At 30.3% G+C, this 26,877-nt stretch overlaps 3 protein-coding genes across 5 annotated transcripts; all 3 read left to right on the top strand.

Annotated features, from left to right (window-relative positions):
* Positions 1 to 247: 247 nt before the first annotated feature.
* On the top strand, positions 248 to 668 carry LOC124939408 (glycine-rich cell wall structural protein-like). Its single transcript, XM_047479887.1, has 2 exons — positions 248 to 446; positions 502 to 668. The coding sequence occupies exons 1-2, from the start codon at positions 248 to 250 to the stop codon at positions 666 to 668; spliced, it is 366 nt and encodes a 121-aa protein (XP_047335843.1).
* Positions 669 to 12,773: 12,105 nt separating this feature from the next.
* Positions 12,774 to 18,267, top strand: LOC124939774. 3 transcript variants are annotated; one of them, XR_007099418.1, is made up of 12 exons: positions 12,774 to 13,028; positions 13,138 to 13,221; positions 13,625 to 13,720; positions 13,819 to 13,894; positions 13,975 to 14,052; positions 14,137 to 14,225; positions 14,320 to 14,427; positions 15,067 to 15,207; positions 16,626 to 16,731; positions 17,321 to 17,538; positions 17,668 to 17,786; positions 18,057 to 18,267. XR_007099418.1 is itself a non-coding variant. In XM_047480215.1 (11 exons), exons 1-11 carry the CDS (start codon positions 12,963 to 12,965, stop codon positions 17,734 to 17,736), a joined length of 1,131 nt encoding a protein of 376 aa, XP_047336171.1. In that variant the 5' UTR covers positions 12,774 to 12,962; the 3' UTR covers positions 17,737 to 17,787. The 3 variants fall into 3 exon arrangements, 1 of the variants encoding a protein (XP_047336171.1); XR_007099417.1 differs by having other exon boundaries at positions 17,852 to 18,267; XM_047480215.1 differs by lacking the exon at positions 18,057 to 18,267 and having other exon boundaries at positions 17,668 to 17,787.
* A 1,233-nt stretch (positions 18,268 to 19,500) lies between these two features.
* LOC124940555 (protein disulfide isomerase pTAC5, chloroplastic) lies at positions 19,501 to 23,193 on the top strand. Its single transcript, XM_047481079.1, has 7 exons — positions 19,501 to 19,915; positions 19,984 to 20,193; positions 20,368 to 20,463; positions 20,578 to 20,694; positions 21,897 to 22,092; positions 22,808 to 22,845; positions 22,975 to 23,193. The coding sequence occupies exons 1-7, from the start codon at positions 19,529 to 19,531 to the stop codon at positions 23,068 to 23,070; spliced, it is 1,140 nt and encodes a 379-aa protein (XP_047337035.1). The 5' UTR covers positions 19,501 to 19,528; the 3' UTR covers positions 23,071 to 23,193.
* The last annotated feature ends 3,684 nt before the right edge of the window (positions 23,194 to 26,877 follow it).

The following is a 26,877-nucleotide window of genomic DNA, read 5'->3' as shown; positions in this document are numbered from 1 at the left end:
TACAATGAAAGGAAACCAGACTTCTGAATTCTGATCATGTATATAAACTCCTGATCACATCTCTTTTTTTCAGACTGAAGCTCTCGTGCTTTTCTTTCTTTCTTGCATGAATATCATGAGGGTTTTGGTGAGTCAGGGAGGAGTCTTGATCTTTGCAATTGGGTCCTCCTTGGTAAAGTTCTTGCAACCGTGGGTCATGAAGTGGAGAGTGAGGATCACCGTCGAGGCTTTGGAGGAGGTTTAGGACATGGGATCTACAAGAAGGGTTTTAGGGATAGGTTCATCAATGGTGGGAAACTTGGAGGTGTCGAAGCTGGAAGGCGGCGGAGAAGGTTTAGGAGACATTGCTGGTGTTAGGCTTGGAAGTGGAGGTGGTTTGGGAGGCGGTTTAGGCCGCCATGTAGGTCTAGGAGATGGTACTGTTGGTGGTGGATTAGGGAACAAAGGTGGTTAGGTCATCAAGGAGGACTAGGAGAGCAGATGGTCTTGGTGGGGGATTAGGCAACAAAGGTGGCTTAGTTCATCAAGGAGGACTGGGAGGAGATGGTTTAGGTTATCACGGAGGGTTAGGAGGCGGTTTTGGTGGTGGAGTTGGAGTCCATTGTGGTGGTGGTGGTGTCAAAAGATGCATAGGTGGTGGTGCTGGTGGAGGTGATGGTTTTAGTTAGGGGGGGCGGAATTGGAGTCAAAGGTGGAGTTGGATTTGAAGCTAGTGGAAGTTTTTGTGTCGGAGTGATGTTGGTTTTAAAGAATGCGTAAGTGTGAGCAGTGATGCAAATGAAGGTGTTGGTTGCTAGTGGTTTTGGTGGAGTGAGTCGAGATGGTAATAATGGGAGAGAACGTTCAAGCGCAATTTTAAGCATTTTGTTTATCAATTTATATTTACAAGGCAAATTAAAAAAATAAATCTTGGAGACACTTTTGTTTGTTTTGAAAAAAAAAAGATCTCAATGTTCCTTGAGATGTTAAGAGTGTGAGAAAATTTATATAATACCATCCAAAAAAAACAATGTTATATCCCCCTTACAATAAAACATGCATATGGAAATGAATATTGTAAAGATGTAGGTGAAATCATATTCTCTCCTGCCATTATGATCAACTTGAGTTACCATAATTTGACAAGTATTCACACCAAATCAAAATATAAAAGCAAAAGTGTAAAAGTAGCTGCCTTGAAAAACATATATATTGTAGAAAGATCATTGTCTGTTTCCCCTTTAATTGAAATATGTGGAGTTTTACCACAATTCATCAAATCATTCTTGTTGGATGTTGGATTGAAGCAACTAGATAAAGAGATTGAAAATTTAACGGGCCATAATTATGATGACTTTGCAAAAGTTTTTCATCGCGAAACGTGTGTTAGTGTGGGATTTGATTACTACGATGATTTTATTTATTTATTTTTGATTGCTTTTATTTTCTCGCAAGTTTTTTTTTACTTTGTAGGATGGTGTATTGGTGTTTCTCTCGTTTTCGACATAGTGGCCCGTGTATGTCTTCATTTTGTACCGACCGTAATAGTGTTTTACCCTTATATGTCCAGTGAACTGTTGCGCCTCACCATATATTTGGTAATTTCTCTAATAAATGGATCAAATTATTTTATAACACAAGTGTTCTATTCTTCAAAATAAATATTATGTGATTATATATGTGAATTGCTCTGGTACTTCAAATACATTTTTTTCTTTCATCAAACCCCCTACCCCCATCAAACCACAAGCTATATTGTGCTACATGATTGATTAATATATTAAAAAAACCAAAATCTAATCAAACAAGGTCTTAGTTAATTTTAGATTTATTATAGATTATATATGGTGATGAATCAACAGACCCATAATTGCCAAATAATTGTACCGTCACTTCCTTTTCATAATGTCAGAATTCTTGGTCCACTTTTTTCCATTGACAAGACATGTCCTAATTCAATATCATTTTACTTCCCTAAACAATCTTCATTTTCAAGCCTTTTCAAAAGGTAAAAAAAGAGAAACAGAGGGTGTAAAAAAGTGAAAAATAATTATTACTTTCAATAAAGACATATCTCTCACTCAACTGCTCTTTCCTCTCTTGTGTGGTCAGATTTTGATTATTTAAATTTTAAAATCATATCATCACTTTAAATTTCTGGTCAAAGAAAACCCTCGTATCTCTCATTTCTTTTCTTTCTCGAGTCCTTAAAACAACACACTTTAAAGCAAACAAAAAGATGTGGATTGAATTAGTTTTTGAAAAATAATGATAATTAATCAACATTTTTTTTATGGGTTTTCATTGCACTCATAATAATTTCATATTAAAAGTGAAATACATTATACCTTATAATACCTATACACACTCTCAATTACTTAATAATAGCATTACAATTTATATATATAACTCATTGATTTGTATGGGCATGCAAATTGCAACAAACAAACAAGGAAAATGAGATTTTTTTGAAAGTAAAAATTCTTAAGAAAATTTTCACCTGTTTGATTCTGGATTTGGACCGCTAGGAACCTCATGAGCCGACACACGAAACTCTCTTTGTGGGTTTTTAACATTGTTACTAGTATTCTTCATGACTTCCATGGTTTGAACAAGACTTGTTTGAGAAGGATGATCAAGAGGGCGAGCGATTAGAACTGGGATGAAGAAAATGATGATCAACCCAAGAAAGAAAAGTGAGAAAAGTTTTGATCTTGATCTTCTTTTGCCTGATTTTTCCATAAGACAGGGATTAATACCCAACAGAGAACAATATCCATGAACCAGTTGGGCCTCCAAGATGATGATGAAGAAGAACCCTAATCACTCTTTAGAAGAAGAACCCTAATCAGTCTCTAGAAAAAGAAGAAGAAGAAGAAGAAGAGAGAGAATGAAGAAAAGTCTTCGTTTGAAAGGACAAAAGAAGAGAGATCCGTTCAGATTTAGAACCACATTTATTGAACATTTGTTTGAGATTAGCATATTACTTTATTTTTACAACAAAGAAGGTATATATTCATATTTCACATCATCCATTTTTTTTATTTACCCAAAAAGCCCTAAACAATTAGAATATTAAAAGGTTGTTTGCTTGTTTGTTTGAAATGAGTTATTTGAATTTAATCCAAATATACTATATTACTTAATCATGCATCAATCTTTTTTTTTCTTTCCAAAATGTCATTTTAATTATCAATTAACATATATACTTGGCTTTGCTAGAATTGGAATGCTTTAAATAACATTATTAAAAGGTAGGTTATTTGGGTGAAAAAACTTAATAGTATATTAATAAATAATACAAAATATTAGAAAAAAAAAGAGAGTTTTGATTGATAAGAAAAGAGATGAAAATTGATGAATTATTTGGAAATTATTCAAATAACTTAGTTCAAACAAGTTGTCAACTTGTTTCATATAACATTTTAAAATCTTAAATATTTTTATTTTATTTTCAAAGATAGTTTAGTTTAATATATATTCACAGCACTAGAATTGAGAAAGTTAAATATTGATGATATTTTATTTATAGTATTCAAATAATTCAATTTTTATATCATAAATATTTCTTTGGAAAATAACCTAGATTAAAAACAAGCACTTTATAGGTTTTCAATGGTAGGAGAATAACTTAGGGCTCCTAAGGATTATTTGAATAATGTATTTAGATTATTTAAATAATTAAATATCTTCTCACCCATCTCATTAGTTAAATTAATTAATTTATAGTTAAAATATTAAATATCATCTATTTATTTTTCATTAAATATTAATAGTTATAAAACATTTCACCAATAATCTAACTTTTCATTTGAGAAGATTATTTAAATAACCAATCTTCTTAAAAGAGGACACCATTGTGAGAGAGAGATTCTAGCTAGGATAGAGCATATTATGAATGCTCAACTTCCTATACAATTTGTCAAAATTTTGACTTTTGGAGATTATTTGAATTAAATTATTAAAATACATTTTTGTTTTAAAATTTAAAATTTATAAAAAAGAATAAATGAATTATTTAATGGTTGAAAGATAAATTGTGACACATTATTCTTTTTTAAACAAGATCTTATGATTGTTTAAGCCCTAATAGTCTCATTTAGACATGGGTTTTTACGATGAAATAAATAAAAAACATATAAAAAAAGGGACATTTATGTCCACCATATTATATTGACCATAATATTCTCCATTTCATGAGGTTGACTAATGACATAAACCCTACATTATAATTGATTTCAATTAAACTATGATCAAAGTCATATACAAAGAAATTAGATGATAAAAGGGGGCAATAAACACATAAAAAAAGAAATTTCCACATTTCAACTATGGGTAATCTCGTAATTTCGGAGAACAAGAATCTCTAAAGATAAAGTTTATTGATTTGGAGAAAGGAAGGATGATGGCTTTATCTTGGTTGGACTCTTCCTAAAGAAATATCTCTCTTGACTTGCATGGGACAATCTTTAAAAAACAACAGTACTTGATAATATGTATCCCTCTCTGATCACCTTTTATCATACTTAGGCAGGAAATTTAATTATATTTGTAAGAAAAAGAGCTTAAAGACAAATAAAACCCTTAGCTAGATATATAGAGTCCAAATTGTTAGCTGCATTTCTGTTTGGGAAAGTTTTCAGCACTTTGTCTCAATGGTTGGGGGCAAAAGGGTCCCCACAATTCATTATTTTGTTTATTTTCCAATATCTTAATGGCGCATCCGAGGACAAATTAGTCATTTTGATCTATCTAGGGCGCGGTACCATTCACCTAGGAGTTATGACACGTAAAAAGCGTAAATTTGATTGCAACTAGGGATGGTAACGCTGAAATCGATCTTATGTATTTTGTCCACAAATTTTTTTTTTTGGGGATAGATTATTGGATCAGAAATCTTAAGGTTAAGGGAATTGTTTATACTATATAAATAATGATTTTATCTATAATAAAATTCATTATATAAATAAATAGTCCAAATTATAAATTAGATAGTTTTTAAGAAAAAAATGATCAATTATCCTTTTTCCCTACTTGCCTAGTCATGAAAGAGTTTTCATTGACTATTATTGTTTACTAGAGAGAGGTCCATATGTAATATGTCAAGGACAAAATTACAATGAATATCATAACTCATCATGATGTTTTTTCGGACCGTTTCAAATAATACAAAAATAAAATAAAATAATAATAATAAAAAGGAAATATATAAATAATACGATCCCTTAAGTCATAGTCTACTGCTTCTAACTTAATGCGTATGAATGAAAATTGAGCCTGAAATATATTGAAATATTTAAAAGAGAAGAAATAAATATAACTAAAAGATAGGTGATCACGTGACTCATGTATGTTTGACAAAAAAAAAAAAAAAAAACAATATTCACAACTATATATGTATTTGTTGGTTAATTAATACATATTCACAATTCACATACATTTTATAAAGATATATAATATAGTAAGAGTTTTCATGATACCAAATAATTTTTACACTAGTATAAGATTATATAAGAAAAGTTGCTTAAATAATCGAAAGATCAATCTCAAGGTTCTTCCAAGAAGTTTACTCTAGTAAGATCGTGATTTCTTATTATTTGAAAAAAGGTTGTAATTAGTATTAATTGACTTGGACAAACTGTTTTACCATCATAAAGTATATATTGAATTTAATTCTCTTTAAGAATGGTTGAATTAAAGTTGGTAGATTATAGGGTATATAGTTGACTTGGCCACTTCGAGAAAAATAAAATCCAATTGTCACCATGGTAACAATGACATATATATTCTCCTTGAATTTTGTTAATTTTTTTTTTTTAATTTTAGAAGATAGTACGATCTCACTTCAACTTAAAGCGTTTTATGTGAGAATCAAACTTGTAATATCAGTGTATTAGTAATCGACTCTTGGCCTCTCTACCCTACTACTCTAGTTGGTTTCTTTGGATTTCATTAGTTCTAATACTAATAGCACAAAGAAGTCAGGTAAATAGTTAGGAATGAATCTTATTTGAAAACACTTTCTACGTCTACATCTAGAGCTGATATTGTATAAGAAATATTAACAAATTTATAAATATATATCTAATTAAGTTATGTTATTGGAAATTTACAAAAATTATCTAACATTTTCTAATTCAATCTTTCTATCTCAAGAGATAATCTCAACTTTTGGGCACAAGGTTCTAAACTAATATGACTAAAATGGTGCCCATTATCAATGTAAGCTTTTACATCTTGGCAATATCTACCACATTCAACGCACAAATTTTATGGACAATATGTCCCCACACTAACTAATTTTTAACTTTGAGCTTAAGGCCAAAACTGTAAATTGGTGATATATAGGTCCAATGCCATAAATGTTTTTAGTGTTTAATTGCATGTATGAACAAACACTAAATGATAAGAAGATTTCTAACAGATCATCAATACTTAAATATTACATCACCTCCAAACAACAAGTGGCTAATATTTTTTTTAAATGATACATGCAATTATATTATGAAATGGATAGTCGTTTAAACACAACGACAAAAACATTATATTTGTGGGAAAAAAATCACACAAATAATACAAAATTAACGTGTACGGAGATCTTTTAAAAAAACAATGAGCTCTCCGACTGAATTTGTCGACTTCCCACATCGAACCTCATATAATGTTAGGATGATAACATTGTGAAAGATTCTCAACGGTTGTTTGAGATTGTTGAAGGTTATACGATTTCTCTCCAACCAAATTATCCACCATAAAATAATGAGGATATAACCCCCATTGTTTCAGACTCGCAAATCTAGCTACATCAATTCATGTTTTCTAACTCGCACCAATGATTCCCGGCATAACCCAATGAATACTAGTAATACTCCAAAGAAGACTTCAAATACTAGCGACACCCTTACAATGCAAAAGGAAATGATGGGTCGTCTCCACATCTTTAAGACATATACGACATCGACTAACTAAGATAAAACATTTGCGCATACATCTATCATCAATTAGAATACCACAGTGGATCGCATTTCACCCCCAAAAAAGATCTTAGTGGGAATATTAGACTCCCATAATTTCTTCCAGCACAACTCAATTGGAACAACTTAATCAAATAGATAATAACAATGTCCCACATCAAATTTATACAAGTTTCTTCATCACATCGTATCATGGTTCAACGGAGACATTCTTTTGTTGGCCACTAATGATAACAATCTATCATAAGAAGAACTTTCCTCAAATGATAACCTTCTTTTATATCTGATATGATAAACAAAACTTTAAGAGCGATGGTCGTACATATCTTTAACTGTGGCATCGCTAAGATAGTAATAGAGGCCAGTGTTGAGTTTTGTCCTCCTAGTTGGAGAGATCCAACTTGATGTGAGCTTTATTTAGGCCCACATATATAATATAAAGGGACATTATTTTTCATTGAGGTTAACTGTGTTTTAAGAACAACAAGAGAAAGATCAGAGCAAAAACAGATTCAATGATTTGAGATAGCAGCTGAAAAAGATTTTCGTTTACCAGAATTTGCATCGTTTGATCAACTTTAAACGTTGATAGCTTGTTAGTTATGTCTAAGGCTACGTTCTAAACGGTAAAGATCTGTTTTCTAAGTCTTCTAAGTCAGTTGAAGTGAAACCAGAATTGTAGAATAAATAAGGTTGATTGATCTTACTCTTTCTGCTATTTTTGTTATTTGCCAAGATTTTTGTGTGATCTTAATGCAATTCATTAGTGACTCTAGTTTATATCTAGAGTGAACTCATGTTTGTAACCTTGTTGATGATAATGATTTTTTAAGTGGCCTAACTGGTCCCATGGTTTTTACTTTGAATTTGAAGAGAGGTTTTCCACGCTAAAACTTGTCTTGCATTATCATTTTGATTTCATTCTATTTTGTTCATCTCTTATACTCAGTTAATTGGGAAAACGTTCTGTTTTGAATAATATATTTTCCCATCAACCATCACAGGGAAGAGAACAACAAAACTCTTACCCACCATGCATCCTCCCAAAAACGGATAAATGAACCATCACCCACGGTAAACAAAAATGTTTACGATAACTTTTCCACATGATTGATATGCCACTCCATATGCTACATCCCACGGGGCGACTGTATATTTTTGTAAACCAACTAGACCAATTCAACTCATATTTGCTTATAATTATATTTACCTAGAGACTTCCATGTTCTGAACCAATATGAGCACACCACTTTGACAAGAAGGCCTTATTAGAACATAGGTCACGAAAACTCAAACCTCCTTCATCTTTGGGTATTTTTACTTTGTCTCAGCTAACAAGATGTGAAAACGAAGACTCAGAAGACCCCCATAAAAATTTACACATCAACCTTTCCATTTTTACTACCACACTTTTAAGATTCACAAATAATGACATCATGTAAGTATGCATATATTCCAACGCGCTCTTGATGAGAACCATACAACCTCCCTTAGAGATCAACTTGCTTTAGAAGATAAGAAGTTTTTTTCCATCTTAGAAATGATTGGATCCCAATGAAACTTTAGATCGAGCATTTGCATCTAGTGAAATACCAATGTACGTGGCCGGAAAACATTCAATGCCAAATCCCAAATACCAAAATACCCGCCAAACGAGATCTTCTCCTAGCAGATACAAAATTAAAGAAGAATATTTCAATCTTGCCAAGATTAACACGAAGTCCCGAGTAAGCGCCAAATAACCAAAAAAATATCACGAAGGTGCTTGAAATTTCTACGGAAAGTCTGAATCATACAAAGCGTGTCATCAGCAAACAACAAGTGTGAAATGAAAAATATAGCTCTCATTGATCCGTAATCAAGCCCATGGATAAGTCAGTTATTTTCAGCGAAAATCATCATCCTAAAAGAGTTTTCATGACAATGACAAACAGAAAGGGGGACAATGAGTCGTCTTGCCTAATCCCCTTAAACCCTCAAAAAAGTCTTGAGATCTACCGTTCACTATAACATAAAATTTAACTGTGAAAATACAAAATTTTATCCACCGAATCCACAAAATAAGTGAGGAAGGTTTGATCACCTGACTTCTACCTGAAAAGAAGATTAGAATGCAAATTTTAGTGATTAAGCTCAGTTAAGTAGCATATTATGATCTTATTTTCCTTAATTAATCCTCACTTAAGAACACAAAAAAAATTATATATAGGAAGGGCCAATAAATAGAAAAATTATTTTATCATTTGAATCCATAATGATAGACGAGTTTATAATAAATATGCATTTATAAGATATTTAAGTCAAATATATATAAATTGTTTAGATGTTAATGATTTAGTTAAGTATCTTTCAAAGTAAAAGTAATAAGTTTGAATTTTTATGATTATTTAAAAAAAAATGATCTTTTAGAGTATTATGTAAAATCTAACATTTATATAGATGGTATACATATATTTATTGATCAAGAAGTTAAAAGTTTTTTTTTTTTTTTTATGTTTGAAGCTAACATGATCTTACACGTAGATGCCACAATCATGATCTTTACTTTAACTTAAAACGTTTTAAGCGTAAATTGAACTTATGACTTTTGTTCTTTTAAAAATCACTCATGACACTTGAGTTATCTTAATTAGTAGGTTAAGAAATTTAAAAAAAAATATTTGAATACTTGTTAAATTATATTTGTATTATTTTTGGTTAACTATTTGTTTAATATACTATACTTGTTATTCAACTATATGTTTTTCTAAACAAATAAAAGATCATGGCCATGTCTTCTTTATTTTTCTTCTTTTAAAAAGTCAATTCATTCATTCAGGCTAAAAGATGACTAAGAATAGAAAGTAAAAGTGAAAAAGAAGAAACACCAACCAAAAACTTTAACATGTGATTCACAAATAAAAGAACTAAATAAAAGGGAGAAATACAAAATCAAACACATAAAAACCAATACATATTTGAAGTTGATCAAACCTATATTATTTGGCAAAAACAATCAAATTACTCCATAATGTCCCACACACTTTATTATTATTCTTTTTCCTCCTTTGAGAAATTGGTATTCCCTCATTGAATTATATATACAGTATAACAAGCAAACAATAATCATAGTCTTAAAGAATGACACATTGTGGTCAAGATTCTTTCAGGATCTATCTCCTTAAAGAGTTCATTTCGATTTCGATCGAATTAAATTAATATTTATTGAGAAATTGGAAAAATAAATAGGTTACATAATCATGTATATGCCCAAAAGTATAGCTGTTGAAAGCTATATTTCTTGCATAATTTTTGTGAGGTATGGTGTGACACTGCAGTTGCAGCAGGCATGGGATTTTATTACTATTATTTATTATTATTATTATTAGGAAGCTTCATTTTCATGTATTAAAATGCAATGAATCATCTTAGAATAATTTAATATCAATTCTATGGCCAATTACCAGCCATATATTACCTTATAGGAAATGTGCATTTATTTGTTTTTTAAATTGAGAGGGTCATCACATACATAACCTACACATTATGTTTTTAATTAAGTGTCGTTTTTCTAACTTAACTACAACTAAAAAAGCTCGACATTGTGCCATATTTTCCGTGATAGTCCATCCGGTTAGAGACAGTCACATGTCGCATTGTAATTGTTCGAGAAGTTTTGTTAACGTCATTTGTGCCTGGCACTTGTGAGCTATAATTGCGTTAAGTTTGGCTGAATTAGAATAGTTTAATTATTATAGTTGGCTTAGTTAGGATTTGACAATATTTTTAATAATTGGGAATTTTGATTTTTTTCAGAGATCATTTGATGTTTGGGGTCAAAATAAATTGTAATCAACTTCTTAGAAAAAAATAAGGTTTGGACTTCTTATATTGCATGCCAAACAAGGCCTCATCATGCAGTTCTTTGGGCAAATGCTGCTGACCCATGTATTTGCCAAGAACTTTGGATCCAATGTTCATTTTTTTTTTATTGAAATTTAAAAAAAAAACAATAATCTTCTAATATCAGATGAAATACAGAAACATGGAAGAAATGAGATTAAAGCAATACCCAAAATGAAAAAAAAAGAAGAGAAAAGACATAAATATCCCTAATGAGAAAAGTTTTGTGTCTCTACTTGGTTCGATAAAGTTAACATACTATTAAATTGTATCAAATCTTAACCAATAAAATTTATGAAATCAATTGAAGAGAAATAATGATCTGAGTTAGAAACGAAAAATAAACTACATCCCTATAAAATATAGATGAAATGTGCAGCCTAAATGCAATGTTTTCAATGGGTTACTCTTGTAGCTTGAGAAAAAATTGTGTGTTTTTTTTAATTGGTGCAGATGCAACAAAATGTCACAGTTTTGTGTTACAAATGTTCTTAAGGTAATGATGTAAATTAATTACATGATTTGATGACAATTTGAAATAAATATCTTTAAAGTGTTCAAATCAGAATTTTAGAAAATGGATTAATGAAATATGGTAGAAATTTAATCATAAGTTGTAATTTATGTAATGAAATGATTGGATTTGAGACAACAATAAATCAAATACAAAAGTGTAATTCATAAAAGTTGTTTATAATTGATTTTTTGTAAAATTGATTTTTTATATTGGAAATTGTCCATAAATTATAAAACAAAATGACACTGATTTAAGTCCTAAGCAAAAATAAGATGACATTTGAGAAAAACTAAAATATAAATAAAAAAAAAAGTAAATAAGGGAGAAGAAAAATAAAAAATAAAAAATTAATTAAGGCCTAATTCGGATTAAGGTTTTTGAAAAAACCTAAAGAGGGAAAAAAGTAATTATTGGTAATGATTTTGAGGAGGGGATGATTATTTTGAGTAAAAAAACTAAAGAGTATTGATATATATGAATAAATTAAAAAATAATAATTTAAAATAAAAGGTATTTTAGTATTTTGTTTAATGAAATAAGTTATATGATTGTTGATAAGTGATTGATTAAAAAATTAATTTTAGATGATTTTTTTTTTAAAAAATTCAAAAAACACAAAGCCTAATACTAAAATTATCATGAACAATGAGCAAAGACTTAAACCCAACCAAAATTGGATTTTATAATTTCAAACGAATTTACGGAATAAAAAAGTAAATTTATATTTATAAATTAAAAAAAAGTTATTATTTATTCGAATAAATAAATAAAAATCCATTTTATGAATATAACTTTTTAAAAGTATAATTTACTCTTTATTATTATTTAATTACTTTTATACTTAATTATATATACTTTTATAATGATCATATATTAAAAATACTTAATTATATATAAAAATAATAATAACACATAAATAATATTATTTTAAAATAAACTTTTATTATTTCAAAATTTTCACCTTCTTAAACTTGAGCTCAACTAATATATAAAAATATCAAAATAATATAACAATTTTTTTGAAAATTAAGGAATTGTTTAATTTGTTATTTAAATAACTTAATTCAAAAAATATCATCTCATTTTTTCATTTATTATATTATTCAATTTATTAATAAAAATATTAAAATACATTTTTTTTTAATATTATATATTAATACTCTTTTAAGTCTCTTCATTTTAAAAAATAAAAATAAATTATAACGAATAATAAATTTTTAATAATGATATTCTAATTCAATTTAAAAAAAAAACATAATTTTGGCCAGAAAAAGTTGATGATTTTGTTAGATATACTTGATTTTAAAAAAGTTTTTGAGATTATTTATTTAGTGTTATACAGTTATTTAAATCATAAACAATTGAATTCCCAATAATTAAATATATATATATTTGTATCAACCAAAACAGTCACCCGCCCCGGAAACCCATTAAGAAAGTACCCATTAGACTCGATCTCTGTGGACATCCGTATTCTTGTGGAACTCGGAAGCTCTCCTTTTTCGATCATAAAATCAATCAATCATTCAATTCCCAGTTGAAGGACGACTTCAGATTTCCAATTCTTGAAATCCCAAGAGAGAAGATCCATCTTCATCTTCGCTGCTGCGATGGATTTCAACTGCCTTATGCGCTTGCTCGTCGTTACTTTGATGCTTCTTTGCGTCCATTCTAAGGTCAATCTTCTATCCCTTCTCTATACCCACATTCATACCCACATGTTTGACCTTTTTTCTCTCTTGATCCGCTGAATCGTGTCTTACAAAGGTTTGATTTTTGATACAGGCTGATGTCGCAGGGTCGGTTTACTTCCTTGACAGCAAAACCCATCAATATTTTCGCCCTCGTTTGTCAGAGGTTGTTGCCGAGGTAATGTCTGATCTTAAGTTATATTGCTTTATTCTGAGTCAACATTTGTTTGTTCAAAAAGCTGATCTTTTATCCATGTCCCTTGTATGGATATCTGATTTGCCTTTTCTACTGAAATTGACTTTTTGAAATCCCAAAGTACAATTAATATCATGACTTGTAGCAGCATCTGAAGAATTTGGGTCATGTTCTCTTGTTAAGCAGGAGTTGTAGATGATGAGCACCAGATATTTTATGTGTTCTTTATTACATGCTTGAATCAGGGAATGGAGAATACTTGTTTCATAATTGTATATTGCAGAAACATACTGCTGATAGTATTATGTTCCTGGCTCTTTGGCTTTTCACAGTAACAGAAGCTTGTTTCATGTCATGTGACTGGTTATTGTGTATTGTTTTGTAGACTGATTCCATGACACTTCCAGAAGTTGGGGCTGCTGTTTCTGTTTTGCTTGGGCTTGCACCATCTTCTAGTCTTTCTTCTCATGGTTCATCCAAGGTTTGTAGAATGTATTACTGGAAAACATTTGTTGTCTTCTTTTTCATTCCTGAAAGCGAATTTATCTAAATTAATGTTAAATGATGTTGATTTTGCAGTTGAACAAGGTCGTAATGCCTAATCCATTTGATAGGCCACGTGCAGTTTTTACACTGGAAGTTATTGGAGCTGCAGGTACTCAAATTTAATCAACACAAATCCTCAGACAACTTTTTTTTTATGGGTTGCCATTAAAACTGCTTTGGTGTATGCAGATTCTCAAGTCACGATTGAATCGGCCCATGGAAGCCAGATTGATTTTGATTCCTATAAAGCAGATATTCAACTTCCAGGTGGCTGACATTTCATTTTTCATGTATATTTTGCTAAGTGGAGAAAATATTCCCTTATTTACACATTCTTTCCATCTATTGCAGGTGAAGGTGAAGTCTATGTGGTTTCATTGAATGAACCATCAAGTTCTGATGATAACTCCGAGTTGACTGACAAGATGATAAATGACTTTGTTAGTAACTTATTGCCTGCATTCCGATCTCTTTAGTGGTTCTAGATTTTGTCTTTCTATTTCTATTGGTCACCTGATTTGTTTATTTATTCAGGCAACCTGGTTGGGTGGATCTTATGCTCCCAATCCCTCGACGACCATGAGTGGGGAACTAATTATCCCATTGGCAAGCGGATCTGATATAAATCTTCATATGTCAAAGGTTTATATTGTTTTTCTTCTTGTAATTTGTTTACTATCTCGTTTACTTCAAATGGACATCAACATCAATATTGTAACTAGCTTGAAGGCCATGAAAAGAATGGGAAATTCCAAATCTAAACTCTATCTTCTACTGTCAACTTTTTATTGATCCATTCGATCTCCATCATCATGAGTTTACAATATTAAATCATCTTGTAGCCTGGGGATATATGAAGCCTATTTGGAAACTCCTATTTTGTTACAATCTCAAGCCCATTGGAAAATCCCCAAAAGTGAAATTGAAAGTGATTTTTTTCCTTGGTATAAGATTTTTTTCTGGATTGTCATCCATATATTTTTAGATCATGATCCAAATTAAAGTTTAGTTTTTCGTTTCATTTCGTATAAATATCATGTTCTAGATAATTTTCTAGATGGTAATGATTTTTGAGAAACATAACAAATATGTATTTTTTGTATCATGATCAAGATGAAAAATCATGATACCATTTAGGCTCATTATTAGTTGTGCCATAATGGTGGAAGTGATGGTAGATTCCATTGCAACTCAATAATTTTAAACTCTTATTAGAATCCTCAACCTATTTTTTGGTACCTAGCTGAACATTTTCTTGATCAAAGTTATTCAATTTTGCAGAAAGCGGATAAACAATTTGCAGCCTCTCTTCTGCATCTCATTAACAATATTCAGAGAGCAACAGACATGCATCAGGATTTGATTGGAACTATTGATTATCAAGCTGCTGAGCTGCTCACTGGAACCTTTAAGGGCGTTAAGGTGGGTTTCTATAGTTCTTCCATCCTCTATCGAATGAATATCGTCACATATTATCTATATAGAATTGTTTTTCCCTGTTATGTAATTTAAATTCGCTTTGTACTAAATGCCAGTGGGAATTAGGGGTTCAATAAAATTAGGATTGAAAAGGAGGGCTAATGGTATCAATGCACTCTAAGTATGATTCCTGTTATATTTAAGAAGGTGACCAGGGCTAGTGGGGAGAAAGAGCAGATCATCCAATTGCATTACACAGGAATGCAATTGGACATCTGATAGGCAATGGTCCCTCAATCCGTGAGAACATGAAACTTTTTTTCATCTGTGAGAACAATTACAAGTTTCATGCTTTTCACCGATAAGATCAAGAAAAAAGCACAAGCATAGCAAATTCAAATAAAATCCCTGGTTCATTTCATCATGAAAAATGTCATACCTTGATATTTGGAACAATCACATTCTCTTTTGTGCACTCAGAAGGCTTAAACATTGTTTGATTTAGGGTTATTTGAACAATTAAGTGCTTATTTCCAATTAACCTTGTTTGATGTAGGTTTTGAAATTAGGTTATTTGGGTAAAAAGACATAAAGGGTATGACTTTACAATGAAAAACATTTTTTTTTCTAAAAAACTGAAATTATTTTGGTTGATGATCTGAATGATGTGATTGATGAGTGGTGTTGATTGGATAGTGGGTTATTTGAAATTAATCTCAAATAACCCACATCAAACAAGGCCTTATTAAGATCCTGAGATCAATTGCTAAAGGAGAATAGTTCATAGTTATCCCATTTAGAGATGACTTTGTCAGCTGCTTCGCGCTTGATGATTATTTGATATAAATTTATCATGTCAATAAGCACTTAAACATAGCCTCAAAGACTGCTTTCAGTAATACTTATTTTTAGCCATTTGGTGACCCAACATTATTGTTTCTTCTAGATCTTAAAAGAAAATAACTGTCCCCTTAAAATGATGACGAGGGATTTTCTACCTTCTGCTGTTTCCACAGCTAACCCAGCACCAGCAGAACTGGCAAATGAAGTTATGCTGGTATAAAATAGGAAACTCTGGGGAAATATCAATGACCAGATAATGATGGTGGTAAATAGAATAGGGGTTGGTTGGCATTGTGGCAAAATTACTGAACTCTGAAATAATTGTTTTGGATCCCTTGGGAGTAGTATATGTTCATCATGTGTGACATCTGCTCATATGAAGTAAAAGGAGTTGAGATAGTTCAGAATCTTGTAGGAGTCTGAAGAGACTTGGCTTGATAATTCCAATTTGTACAAAAAGTAAAAAGATAAATGAGTATGGTATGTTAAGAAAGGAATGTGAACTAGATGTAACTTAAACCTAAGCCCAGTACACCGTCATAATTAAACCTATTTCATGGTTTATTAACGTGGTATAGGTGCTGCAAAAGGAATATGGAAAGCAAGGTGTTGCTGAGCAAGGATTAGAACTGTTGCTTGCTTCTGTTTCCAAGATTTACACGTCCATGCAAACTGCTTATGGAGGTCAGTCTTCTGTTTTCTTCTATTATGACACTTTTATTCATCCATGAAGAAATTTTGATTTGTCCAACCTACTGCTAATGTTAAATGTAATTCATCCTCTCTCTGCTTATAATAGAAGTTATGGTATCAAAATGGTTGATCTTATAGAATTACATTGACAATTTGTAACTCACTTTATTATTAGTAGTAGTATATATGGCATATCTTATTCATCCATGAAGAAATTTTGATTTGTGAAACCTACTACTAATATAAAGAGCTTGTTTAATGTAGTTTGTTTTTTAAATAAACCAAATTTTTGGACTTGTTTGATGAAACAGTGGAATTTATTTGGGTTAAATGACATTCTTTTGTATTTAATATTTAAAATGTTATAAACTAAATAAAGTAAGGGTAATTTGGTAATTCTTCGCATTAGGCAGTTGTGAATATCATTATTTAATGACATGAATTTATACTACTCCTACCATCCTTCTTTATCCCTCAAAGTTTCCTCAATATATTAGTTCAATGGCGATCATTGTTTTCTTGGATAAGCATTAGCTAGTATCAAATTCTGAAGTGAGATTCATGCATCAATCAATCACAGGGAAGCTTGTAGGAGTAATCCTTTTGGGGGAAACAACTCTTTCAGAATCAGAAACAATGTTGAATCTTATGTATACTTCTGAACCATCTGCACGTTTGCTTCAAGAAGTCAAAGGGTCATCAAACTCGACCATTGCAGCAGCAGCTGAAGTGATTTTTGTTCGGACATTACTTGCTTGGTTAACAGGAATAATTCTCATAATTGCAACTCTTTTGGGGGTTAGTTTCTGCCTCTTTACTCTACATTTGCTTCAGCTTACAAAATAGCTATTATATATTCGTTGTTAGCTTATTCAAGGAATGCTAAGAATATCAGTACCTTAATGCTTGCTTTCCCTCTTCCTGCAGACTTACTATCTCATGTACATGCCTATCACAAGGGACACCCTTTTGTATTCTAATGTCAAACTCGACTAATTCGTGGGAAATGCTCGTTTCAAATTTATTATGCCTGCATAAACTTCCAGGTATCATCCTCTCCTCCCCACATAAAAGCGATTGAATCCTTTAATAATACTATCATCATATATAGGTGTTCCTACTGCTGTATGGAATGACGGGAATTGGACTTAACTAGGAGAAAAAAAAATGAAGAAAAAACTCAAATGGGCATCAACTGCTCTGCCCATTAACATTTGTTTATTCTTAGTTGGAAGTTATTTGTATTATTAAAGTCTTTTGTATGGGGAGCTTTTTACTTTTTGTGCTTATGTTCTTACTGTGTGGTTATATTGCAGAGAGGTCATAAACAGAAGTATGTATTGTCCTCTTGGTTTATTGCTTACACCATGTAATGCATTTATTTATTTCACAATTGTTTTTCGGTTTTAACTGAATGCTACCAGCTAGCTATTGGTTTGTATTTCATCGTATACTGAGGTGTAATGTTGTTTGTGGCGTTGAACGATGAATAATAATAATGAAATGAATTTTGCATTTATTATTTATTTGGAAAAAAAATCTGGTATTGAAGTATTTAGGAATTTGAAGGGATACTGGTAATTAGGTTATGTTGTTGGATACTTACCTTTTTTTTCAGTTTTTTAATATTTATTTTTGGATAAATTATTTATTTATTTTTAAAATAAAGTTTATCTCGTCTTTACTTATTAAGCTTGTTAAATATTTTTTTAAAATTGGTTTATCTAGTCTCTACTTATTAAGCTTGTTAAATATATTTTTTTAATTAAATATTTATTAATTAAATATATTTTTTTATTAATTAATTTATTTTCTTTTATTTATTTATTTACTTAATATTTACTTTTACTAAAAAAAAATTAAATTCTAAATCAAATATTAAACCGAAATACTATTAATTTTAATTTTGTTTATATTAAAAAAAATATAAAAAAAAACCTCAACATCAACATTACAATAAAACAAAATTCACAAATAAAATTTCTTTTACAGTTTGTAAAGTTCTATCGTAATGTTTTTGTAAAGGTATATTTTTTTTAATATAAATAAAAATAAAAATAATAATTTTTTGATTTAATCTTTAATTTAGAATTTTTAATAAAAGTAAATATTACAGGAAACATTGAACTATTTTATATATTTTAATATTTAAGTATTAGTATCTGAATAAGAAATAATTTTAATATAATTTATAATAATATAGAAAGAAGACAAATTTTTAAAAAAATTAAAAAAAATATCAAGTACTAATATAAGACATAAGAATAAAAATAAATAAATAAAAAAGGTAAATTCATTAATTAATTGATAAAAAAATAGAATAAATAAATATTAAATTTTAATAAATATATTTAACAACAGTTAATTAATCTAGACTAGATTAGTCAATTTTTAATAATACTTACGTTTAAATTAATTTTTATTAGTTTAAAAAATATCAAGTACTTAATTTTTAATAAGTATATACGTTTAAACGATTTTTTTTTTTTAATTATAATTGGTAAAATTATACACAAATTTGAACTTAATAATTTTAAACTCCTTAACTTATTATCTACTCATATCAATAATTTAATTATCGAATTTAACTAATAGAGTTGTAATTATCTTAATTTCAAAAAATCTATAATCAAAACTTTAAATTCTTTAGTTAAATTTGTTATATAAATCTTTTATTTTTTTTTTTATAAATATGAAAGTAAATAATAGAAACTAATAAAACGTATCTATCTTATCGTTAACACTATGACGGCTCATTTTAGATTCCCGCCACCGGAAAATATCTTCAATGGCTTCTTCTTCTCTCCCTCTTAGTTTTCGTCTTCCTCTCTCCCGCAGGCATCATCTAGACTTCACTTTCACTCCATTTTCACTCACCACTCATCCTCCCTCTCGCTCTCTTATCAATCCTCACCTTTGCTTCTCCATCTCACCATCAACCAGTTCAAACCACGACAGTGAAGAATCGCGGTGGATCCGAGAGGAGCAACGTTGGCTACGTGAAGAACAGAGATGGCTTCGCGAACAATCTCGATGGAATTCCGAACGCGAATCTCTTCTCCGAGAAATCTCCTCCTTAAAGCTCCGAATTCACGAATTGGAAACTCGTGGATCGTTACTAGGTCCCTCCGCTTCTTCTTCCGAAGCTATGGCAAATATCGCCTCGCTGTTACAGGTATGGAATTGAATACACTTCGAATCAAGCGTTGATTTGGTTTATATCGTTCTATTACTCGATTGTAGGTGTTGAAGAAAGAGGTTGATTTAGGTAATGCAAACTTGATAGCAGAGAGAGGTACTAGTGTTGTGCCGATTGTTCTCGAGGCTAAGTCGTCTGAAAGTGTAGAGGTGGTGAAAGAAGTAGTTACCGTCTCACAGAAGGATGAGAAGAAGACGAAGAAGAGGGAGACGTTGAGGATTGGTTCAGAAGGAGTGGATGTTCAATTCTTGCAGGTCTGCTTGCTTGCTTCATATATCAACTTCAAATCAAGGCGAGTAGGATGTATGATGATGAATCAATTGTTAAGTTAGGTTAAAATAGATGATTGATTAGATAGATAGGATGATTTAGTAAGATGTGTTAATAAGTTAGGGTTTTGTAGTGCAAATTTTAATTTCTCTTTACAGGAAGCACTGCAGAGATTGGGATTTTATTCAGGCGAAGAAGATGTGGAATACTCGAGTTTCTCAAGTGGGACAGAACTTGCAGTTAAAACTTGGCAAGTATGTTTTGGATTTCCTTACCATGTGGAGGATAATATATATGTTATCGATATTAAGAACTAAAAACTTTTTTGCTGGTTCATTGTTGATTCTCGATGCAAATTTGGCTTGTAGGCTTCGGTAGGTATCCCTGAAGACGGAATTATGACTTCTGAGCTTCAGGAGAGACTATTTGCACCACAGAAAGAAGAAACAGATCCAAAAGTGAATAATTTGATCCCCTTGAAGAAGGTTTGTGTAGTTGTTCTTCTAGATAGTAAATGTCCCTTTTGTATACTGATATTATTGCTGTCTATCTGATTCTGAATCCATTTGACTTGTTCTGATCTCCAAGCTGTAGCCTATTCATATACTGGAACACTTCGAGAAGTGAGCTAGGGGCTATTCCCTCTAAAATATGTTTATCCTGAAGCTGCCTTTAAGTGTTTTTCTTGAGCTTTTCACTAATAATTTCTTACTTTGAGCTTAGCCTTCTCACTAGTAGATTGATATTCGAATTACAGAAGTTGCTCCCAATTTCGAGTTCAATCTATAGCTTATTTGATCTTGGGTTATTTGGTTATTTCCAAATAATCCTTTCTCACATCACATATCTTTTCAACAATAAAATCACTCAATTTATCAATCAAAATGCCAAAATACTAAATATTTTAAACATATAATGAATATATTTTTCAGAAAGCTCGCACAAACAACATTAGCTAGCCAATGTGAAACCTTTTCGCTTGACCTTATCATATGTTAGAATCTCATTTCATTTCTTTCCCCCGAATCAATAAAGATGTGGTTCAAACACTATCTTCTCAACCCTATTCTAGATTTCTCCTCGTATCAAGTTCTTCCCATGCTTGTCTGATACACTTGCATGTTTACGAGTAAGAATCTTCAACTGAACAATGATTACTAAGATAGATGCCAGATACTAAATGTTCAGTGTGATTGTGGTGAGTGGAATGATTGGCAGTATAATTGGCAAGCGTGAATGTCATGAAGACAGGTAGTGTAGAAAAGTAAAATAATAACTGCTACCCTTCTAGAAGAGTTGTAATTACTTTGTTAGGAACGATTATTAAATAACTGCAGCAGTTAGTTTGTTATAAATCTGATTGTGTAATACTTTGTAAATCAGCCAATAATAATACATTTCAGTTTATATCTTCTTCTTCTACAAAATTTCTCAGGTGGAAGTAGTATTTTCTTGATATAAAAGTCTTGCAGCTGAAATTAAGTTTAGATGAGAAGAATATTGTTTAGACATGATTTTTCCACTTCAAGGCTAGAAGGATGTAGCCTCAAATAAACATGAAGCAAATACTTTTAAGTTATCTAAATATATAATCTCACTTCAAAATCCATTGCATTTGTAACTTCCATCTTTGATAAATATGGAACATTTCTCGACTAAAACATGAATTGATTCCATCATTATTCAGGAGGCCATAAATGGAGCCGTAAATGCTTCAGCAACAGAGATTGACTTATCACAACATCGAGTCTTCCTTCTTGGAGAGAACAGGTGGGAAGAGCCATCTAGGCTTACTGAAAGGAATAAGAAATCTGGACAGACCAAGATCAAGGATTCAACCACATGCATTCAGTGCAAGGGAGTAGGCAGCATGTTATGCTCAGGTATTAAAATTCCTTTGTCAAATCTACTGTACTATAAAGGGGGAGCCAAAAAAAAACACATTTTCTGTTTTGAAATTTACCCTTTACTTGAATTGACTCCACTTAACCAGGTTGGTTGTTCATAACCTCAAAACATTATTTTCACTCATTTTTTTTGTGTGTGCTATCTGGTTAAATCAGAGACAACCCTGATGATGATGATGATGATGGAATGTGATCTTTATGTTATGATGTTCACAAAGAATGACTGTTTTTATATTCAATTTGCAATGGAAAACAACATTACCATATTTTGAGCCGACTCAGACGGCTAGATATGTTTCCATCTAACAATAGTAGCAGTAATTGGATCATGCTTGAACTCCCACCAATAAAATATCACTGAAAATTGGTTGTATCAATAGACTATATTTCACTTGCTGTAAGCCTATTTAGAAATTGGAATTTTTAGTATAAGATTGTTTTCGGGTCATGATCCATATTATAGTGTGATTTTTTTGCTTCATTTAGTATAATGATTATTTTATAGATGACAGTCTAGATTACAGTGTGATTGCTGGCTTCTTATAAAGATTAGCTCTTAGATCACAATCTAGATTCCAAATAAGTGTATGGGTTATTATGATTCTTTGCAACAATAAGAAATGTAGATTTTTCTATAGCATGATCGGGATGATAAAATGTGATAACATTAGGCTCAATGTTGCTCTTGCAGAATGCGACGGAACTGGAGAACCAAACTTGGAGCCGCAGGTTGGAGATAATGTTTATTCCTTAATTACATTTCATTCATTCCTTAAGTATTTTCTTTTTGAAAAGTATTCAATTTTGCATGTTGGATGAACTCTATCCCTTGGGGGATTTGATTCCTTTGTTAAACAGTTTACAGAATGGATTGAGGAAGGAGCAAAGTGTCCATATTGTGAAGGCAGTGGATTTACAGTGTGCGACTTGTGTGAAGGTAAAACAACTGGTTAGTCTGCCATATTAATCTTATTCATATTCAATTAAGATATTATTATAAAATGGTATCTTGTATTTGGTTCTTCAAATATGTATTTGTTGTTGTATTTTAACTTAGGTAATTGTCATTTTCATTGATTTCTCTTTTGGTTAGTTATGCCTAGAAAATATACTAGAACTAGATAGTTGCATTTTCTTTTAGTTTAGGAAGCTATAGTTTCCAGAAATTAGAGTTTTAATGGACCTTTTTGTATAAATAAAATTCAGCCTTTTTCTTATAGCTGGAAATTCAAAAACATTTTTTTTTTGTATGGATTGAATTTTTATTTTCTGAACTTGCATTAAAGACCGTTTTGCTACTTCAACTTGTGTCGTACTAAGGTATGGAGGATCGGTTCTATGCAATTTTTATTTATTTTAATAATTTAAAAAAAAAATTAAAATAATATTGATATATAATATTTTCTTATTCAAATTAACAAAAAAAATAAATAATTAGTTTAGTTGATTAGTTACCTTATTTATAAGTAAAACATAGGTTTAAACCTTGAGAGAATATATATATATATATATATATATTTATTTATTTATTTATTTATTTATTTACTTGGCCCTGTCTTATGCCAATTATGGTTGTAATCGTTTCAGTTAAGCCAAACAATTCTAAGTTCGAGCTCGGTTTGTTTAGCATATATTCGGGCTTGAGCAAGATTATTAGAGTTTAGTTAGGAAAAGGCTATTAATTAGGTGAAGAACTTCACTTTGTTTAAAAATTAAATATTGATTTATTAAAAGAAATATTAAATGAGATTTTAAACGAGTCTTTATGATCAATTAAAAGTTGACGGTAGATATTTTAAAGTTCTAATTTGACCCGTTAAAATTTTTAAGCTTTTAAATGAGTTTGGCTAGTTAAGATTAGCTTTTTACTTAACTGAGATTCGAATAGTTCATAAATAATTCGGTAACTCTAAAGTTTTTAAAATATTGTTCTTTAATCTCAATCATTGGTTAAATTGTTATTATCTTAATGTTCAAAAGGGCATAACAATTTAATACATTTTTAAAAGTTACATAAAGTCAAAAGAGTGAAAAAGTTGAGCATTTTGATACCAATTTGGAGGCAAACTTTGTTGTATATTGGTTGGGTTGACATTTTTTAAAATATTTTTTTACTATTAATTAAGGAAAAAAAAACAGAACTCTTAATGTGAAATTAAGAAATTAAATTATTCTTGCTAGATTAATTAACAAATCCCAACACTGACAATCTCTCTTCAATGTCAAAATAAACAAGTTTTTCTTTTGATTTTTTTTAGTGCCGGTCAAGTACGTGTTTTTGTTTTCTTCTTTTCAAGCCTTGACCACCAATAATCTTATAGGTTTAAAAGACCAATAATGAAATACATATTAAACAAAATATATTGCTTAATTAAATGATATTTTTGTATCATCTATATGCAGCAGAAATAAAAATAAAAGTTTGTATATGTATATAACAACTCAGTCTAGTTTTCAAACAAGGGCAAATAGATTATAGAACTAATTGTTTAATTATTCATTTACTAAAGATAATAGAAAAAAAAAACTGTCTACTTATGTTTAATGAACCTATAAGTATTGAAAATCAAAGTATGTGGTTTGATTATATAGAACATATATAATACCAATTTAAAATTAGGGTAAATACTTGCTCAAACTAAAAGACTAAGTCCTATTCAACTCTATTGAATTTAAATCCCATTTCAGAAATCTTGTATACCAAGTCAATAAAAAACAGCATTACAAACACAAACCCATTCAATATATATACACATTGTTGCAACTACTCCAACATTCAACAACCTTTGCATTCTCATATTCATTATTCACAAATTCATAATACTTTTGAGAGAGATAGGTTTGATCATGGCTTATTGCAAGAGTGCTCAAAATTTCATTAGAAAGATGGTGATAATTACTTTATTGGTTACTTGTATTTGGCTTGAAGTAGCGATTGCGACTAGACCTTTGAGTCGGATTAATCCCTTTTTCGGGTCAATCTTAAGAGGACCCGTCACCCCACCCGGAAGCAACCCTTGCACCTTCATCCCTGGGCAAAGTAGTGGCACATGCACCTAAGACTATAGCAAGGGGAAATATCAACAATTCTTTCTTTGCTTTTTTTCCTTTATGCGAGTTTATTCTCGAGAGGAAGCTTTCATGATCCACTATCGTCGTGACCCTCCAACTTAAATACGGAAGTTATTTGGAGGATTTGTGAACATTATTTTTTATTCATTTTTGTTTAGTACTTTAATAAATAACAAAGGAAGTATATATTGGGGGTAAATGATATGTTATTTGACATTTTTTAGTTAGTTAAGAAGGCATGCAGCCATCAAATATTTTGGCTGTCACCTTATTAAAGAGAAAATTGTATATGTGTACACCAGAATAATATATATAAATCCTATTTGTTTCTTTATTTTCATCTCCTCTATTATAGATTTTATTTTATTTTATTAAAGATAGCAAAAATAAGTTAGTTAATTTTAGATAAGCCCAAAAAGGCGGCACTAAATGAGAACATCGGCTATAGCTCTTGAGAATTTTTTCGATAATTCAAAGCTTTGACTTAAATATCTTTGAAATTCTTTTAAATAGTTTATCAAATAATTATAAGAACAAGGAGTAAATATTTTTCAATTATGAACTTCAAACTAAAAAAATTCACAATAAGTCTATCATTAGAAATTAGAAAAAATAAAATGTTGGTTTACATATGGAATACAAATAACTTATATAATAAAGCAGAACTAGGGTTTGAAATTTGACTCGTAATAAATTCCTTGTATACAAAATTTTGACAATATAACTATTTATATATCTCCATCATCCTTTAAATGTTTTTGAGTTAGATAAAATTAGCTCTCTAAACTAATAATTCAGTTTTAATGATTAAACATTTTTTAACTAAAAAATATAAAGATTATTAATGTAAATATACAATTACCACCTTTTTCTAAATAAATAAAAGTCGAGATTTACTATTTTTTTTAAGTCTGAAATTAACTCATTTGGTTCACCCAAAATTACTAGATAAAAAACCTTAAAATGGGACTCAACTAGTTAAAATGTCTTAAAAACTCTCAATTGATCATGACAACATAAAGTACAATTACAAACCCTAGAAATACAAAAAAAAAAACTATAAAATGAGGACGGGATTAAAATTTGTTTGGATCTCTTTTTGTCGAGAACTAGTGTCATTGTGCCAAGCATATCAAGTATTTCAATATCAATCTCCACTTTGTATAACTTCTTCACGATCTCATGAGTCGGAAATCGGAATGAAATCGTGGGGACGAGGAGAAGATTCTAAAGTTTCTAAAGTTCGGAGTAAGTAAGAAAAAGAGAGGACGTGAATGACGTAACTAAAGTCTGAACGATTCATTTAACAATTCACTTGAGGAGGAGGGATATGAGAGGGAAATTGTGATAGAGAATAATGTGTCACCACATCGTGACTGAAAAAATGATAAATGGGCGAGGAAAGAAAGAAGAGAGAAAAAATTTGTTATTTTTTCAACTAATCAAATTGCGTCACTTTGTTCCCTTTCTCAAATTCTCTCCACATCATTTCTTGAATAGAAATGGTTAGAAAAAGAATCTTACATTGTGTAGTCCACTTTGCTTATTAAAAAATGAAAATAAAAAATATTTACTTAACTCTGAAACATAACTAGTAATTAATACTTTAACCACTCCCAAAGTACTATCATCACCAACTACAATTATTATTTTAATTGCAAAGAAAATAGGAGGTTTTCTAAATCTCAA

This window comes from Impatiens glandulifera, chromosome 5, assembly GCF_907164915.1.
Source record: "Impatiens glandulifera chromosome 5, dImpGla2.1, whole genome shotgun sequence".
Taxonomy (NCBI): Eukaryota; Viridiplantae; Streptophyta; class Magnoliopsida; order Ericales; family Balsaminaceae; genus Impatiens; species Impatiens glandulifera.
Note: the sequence above shows the minus strand (reverse complement) of the source record. Positions and strands in the feature narration are given on the sequence as shown.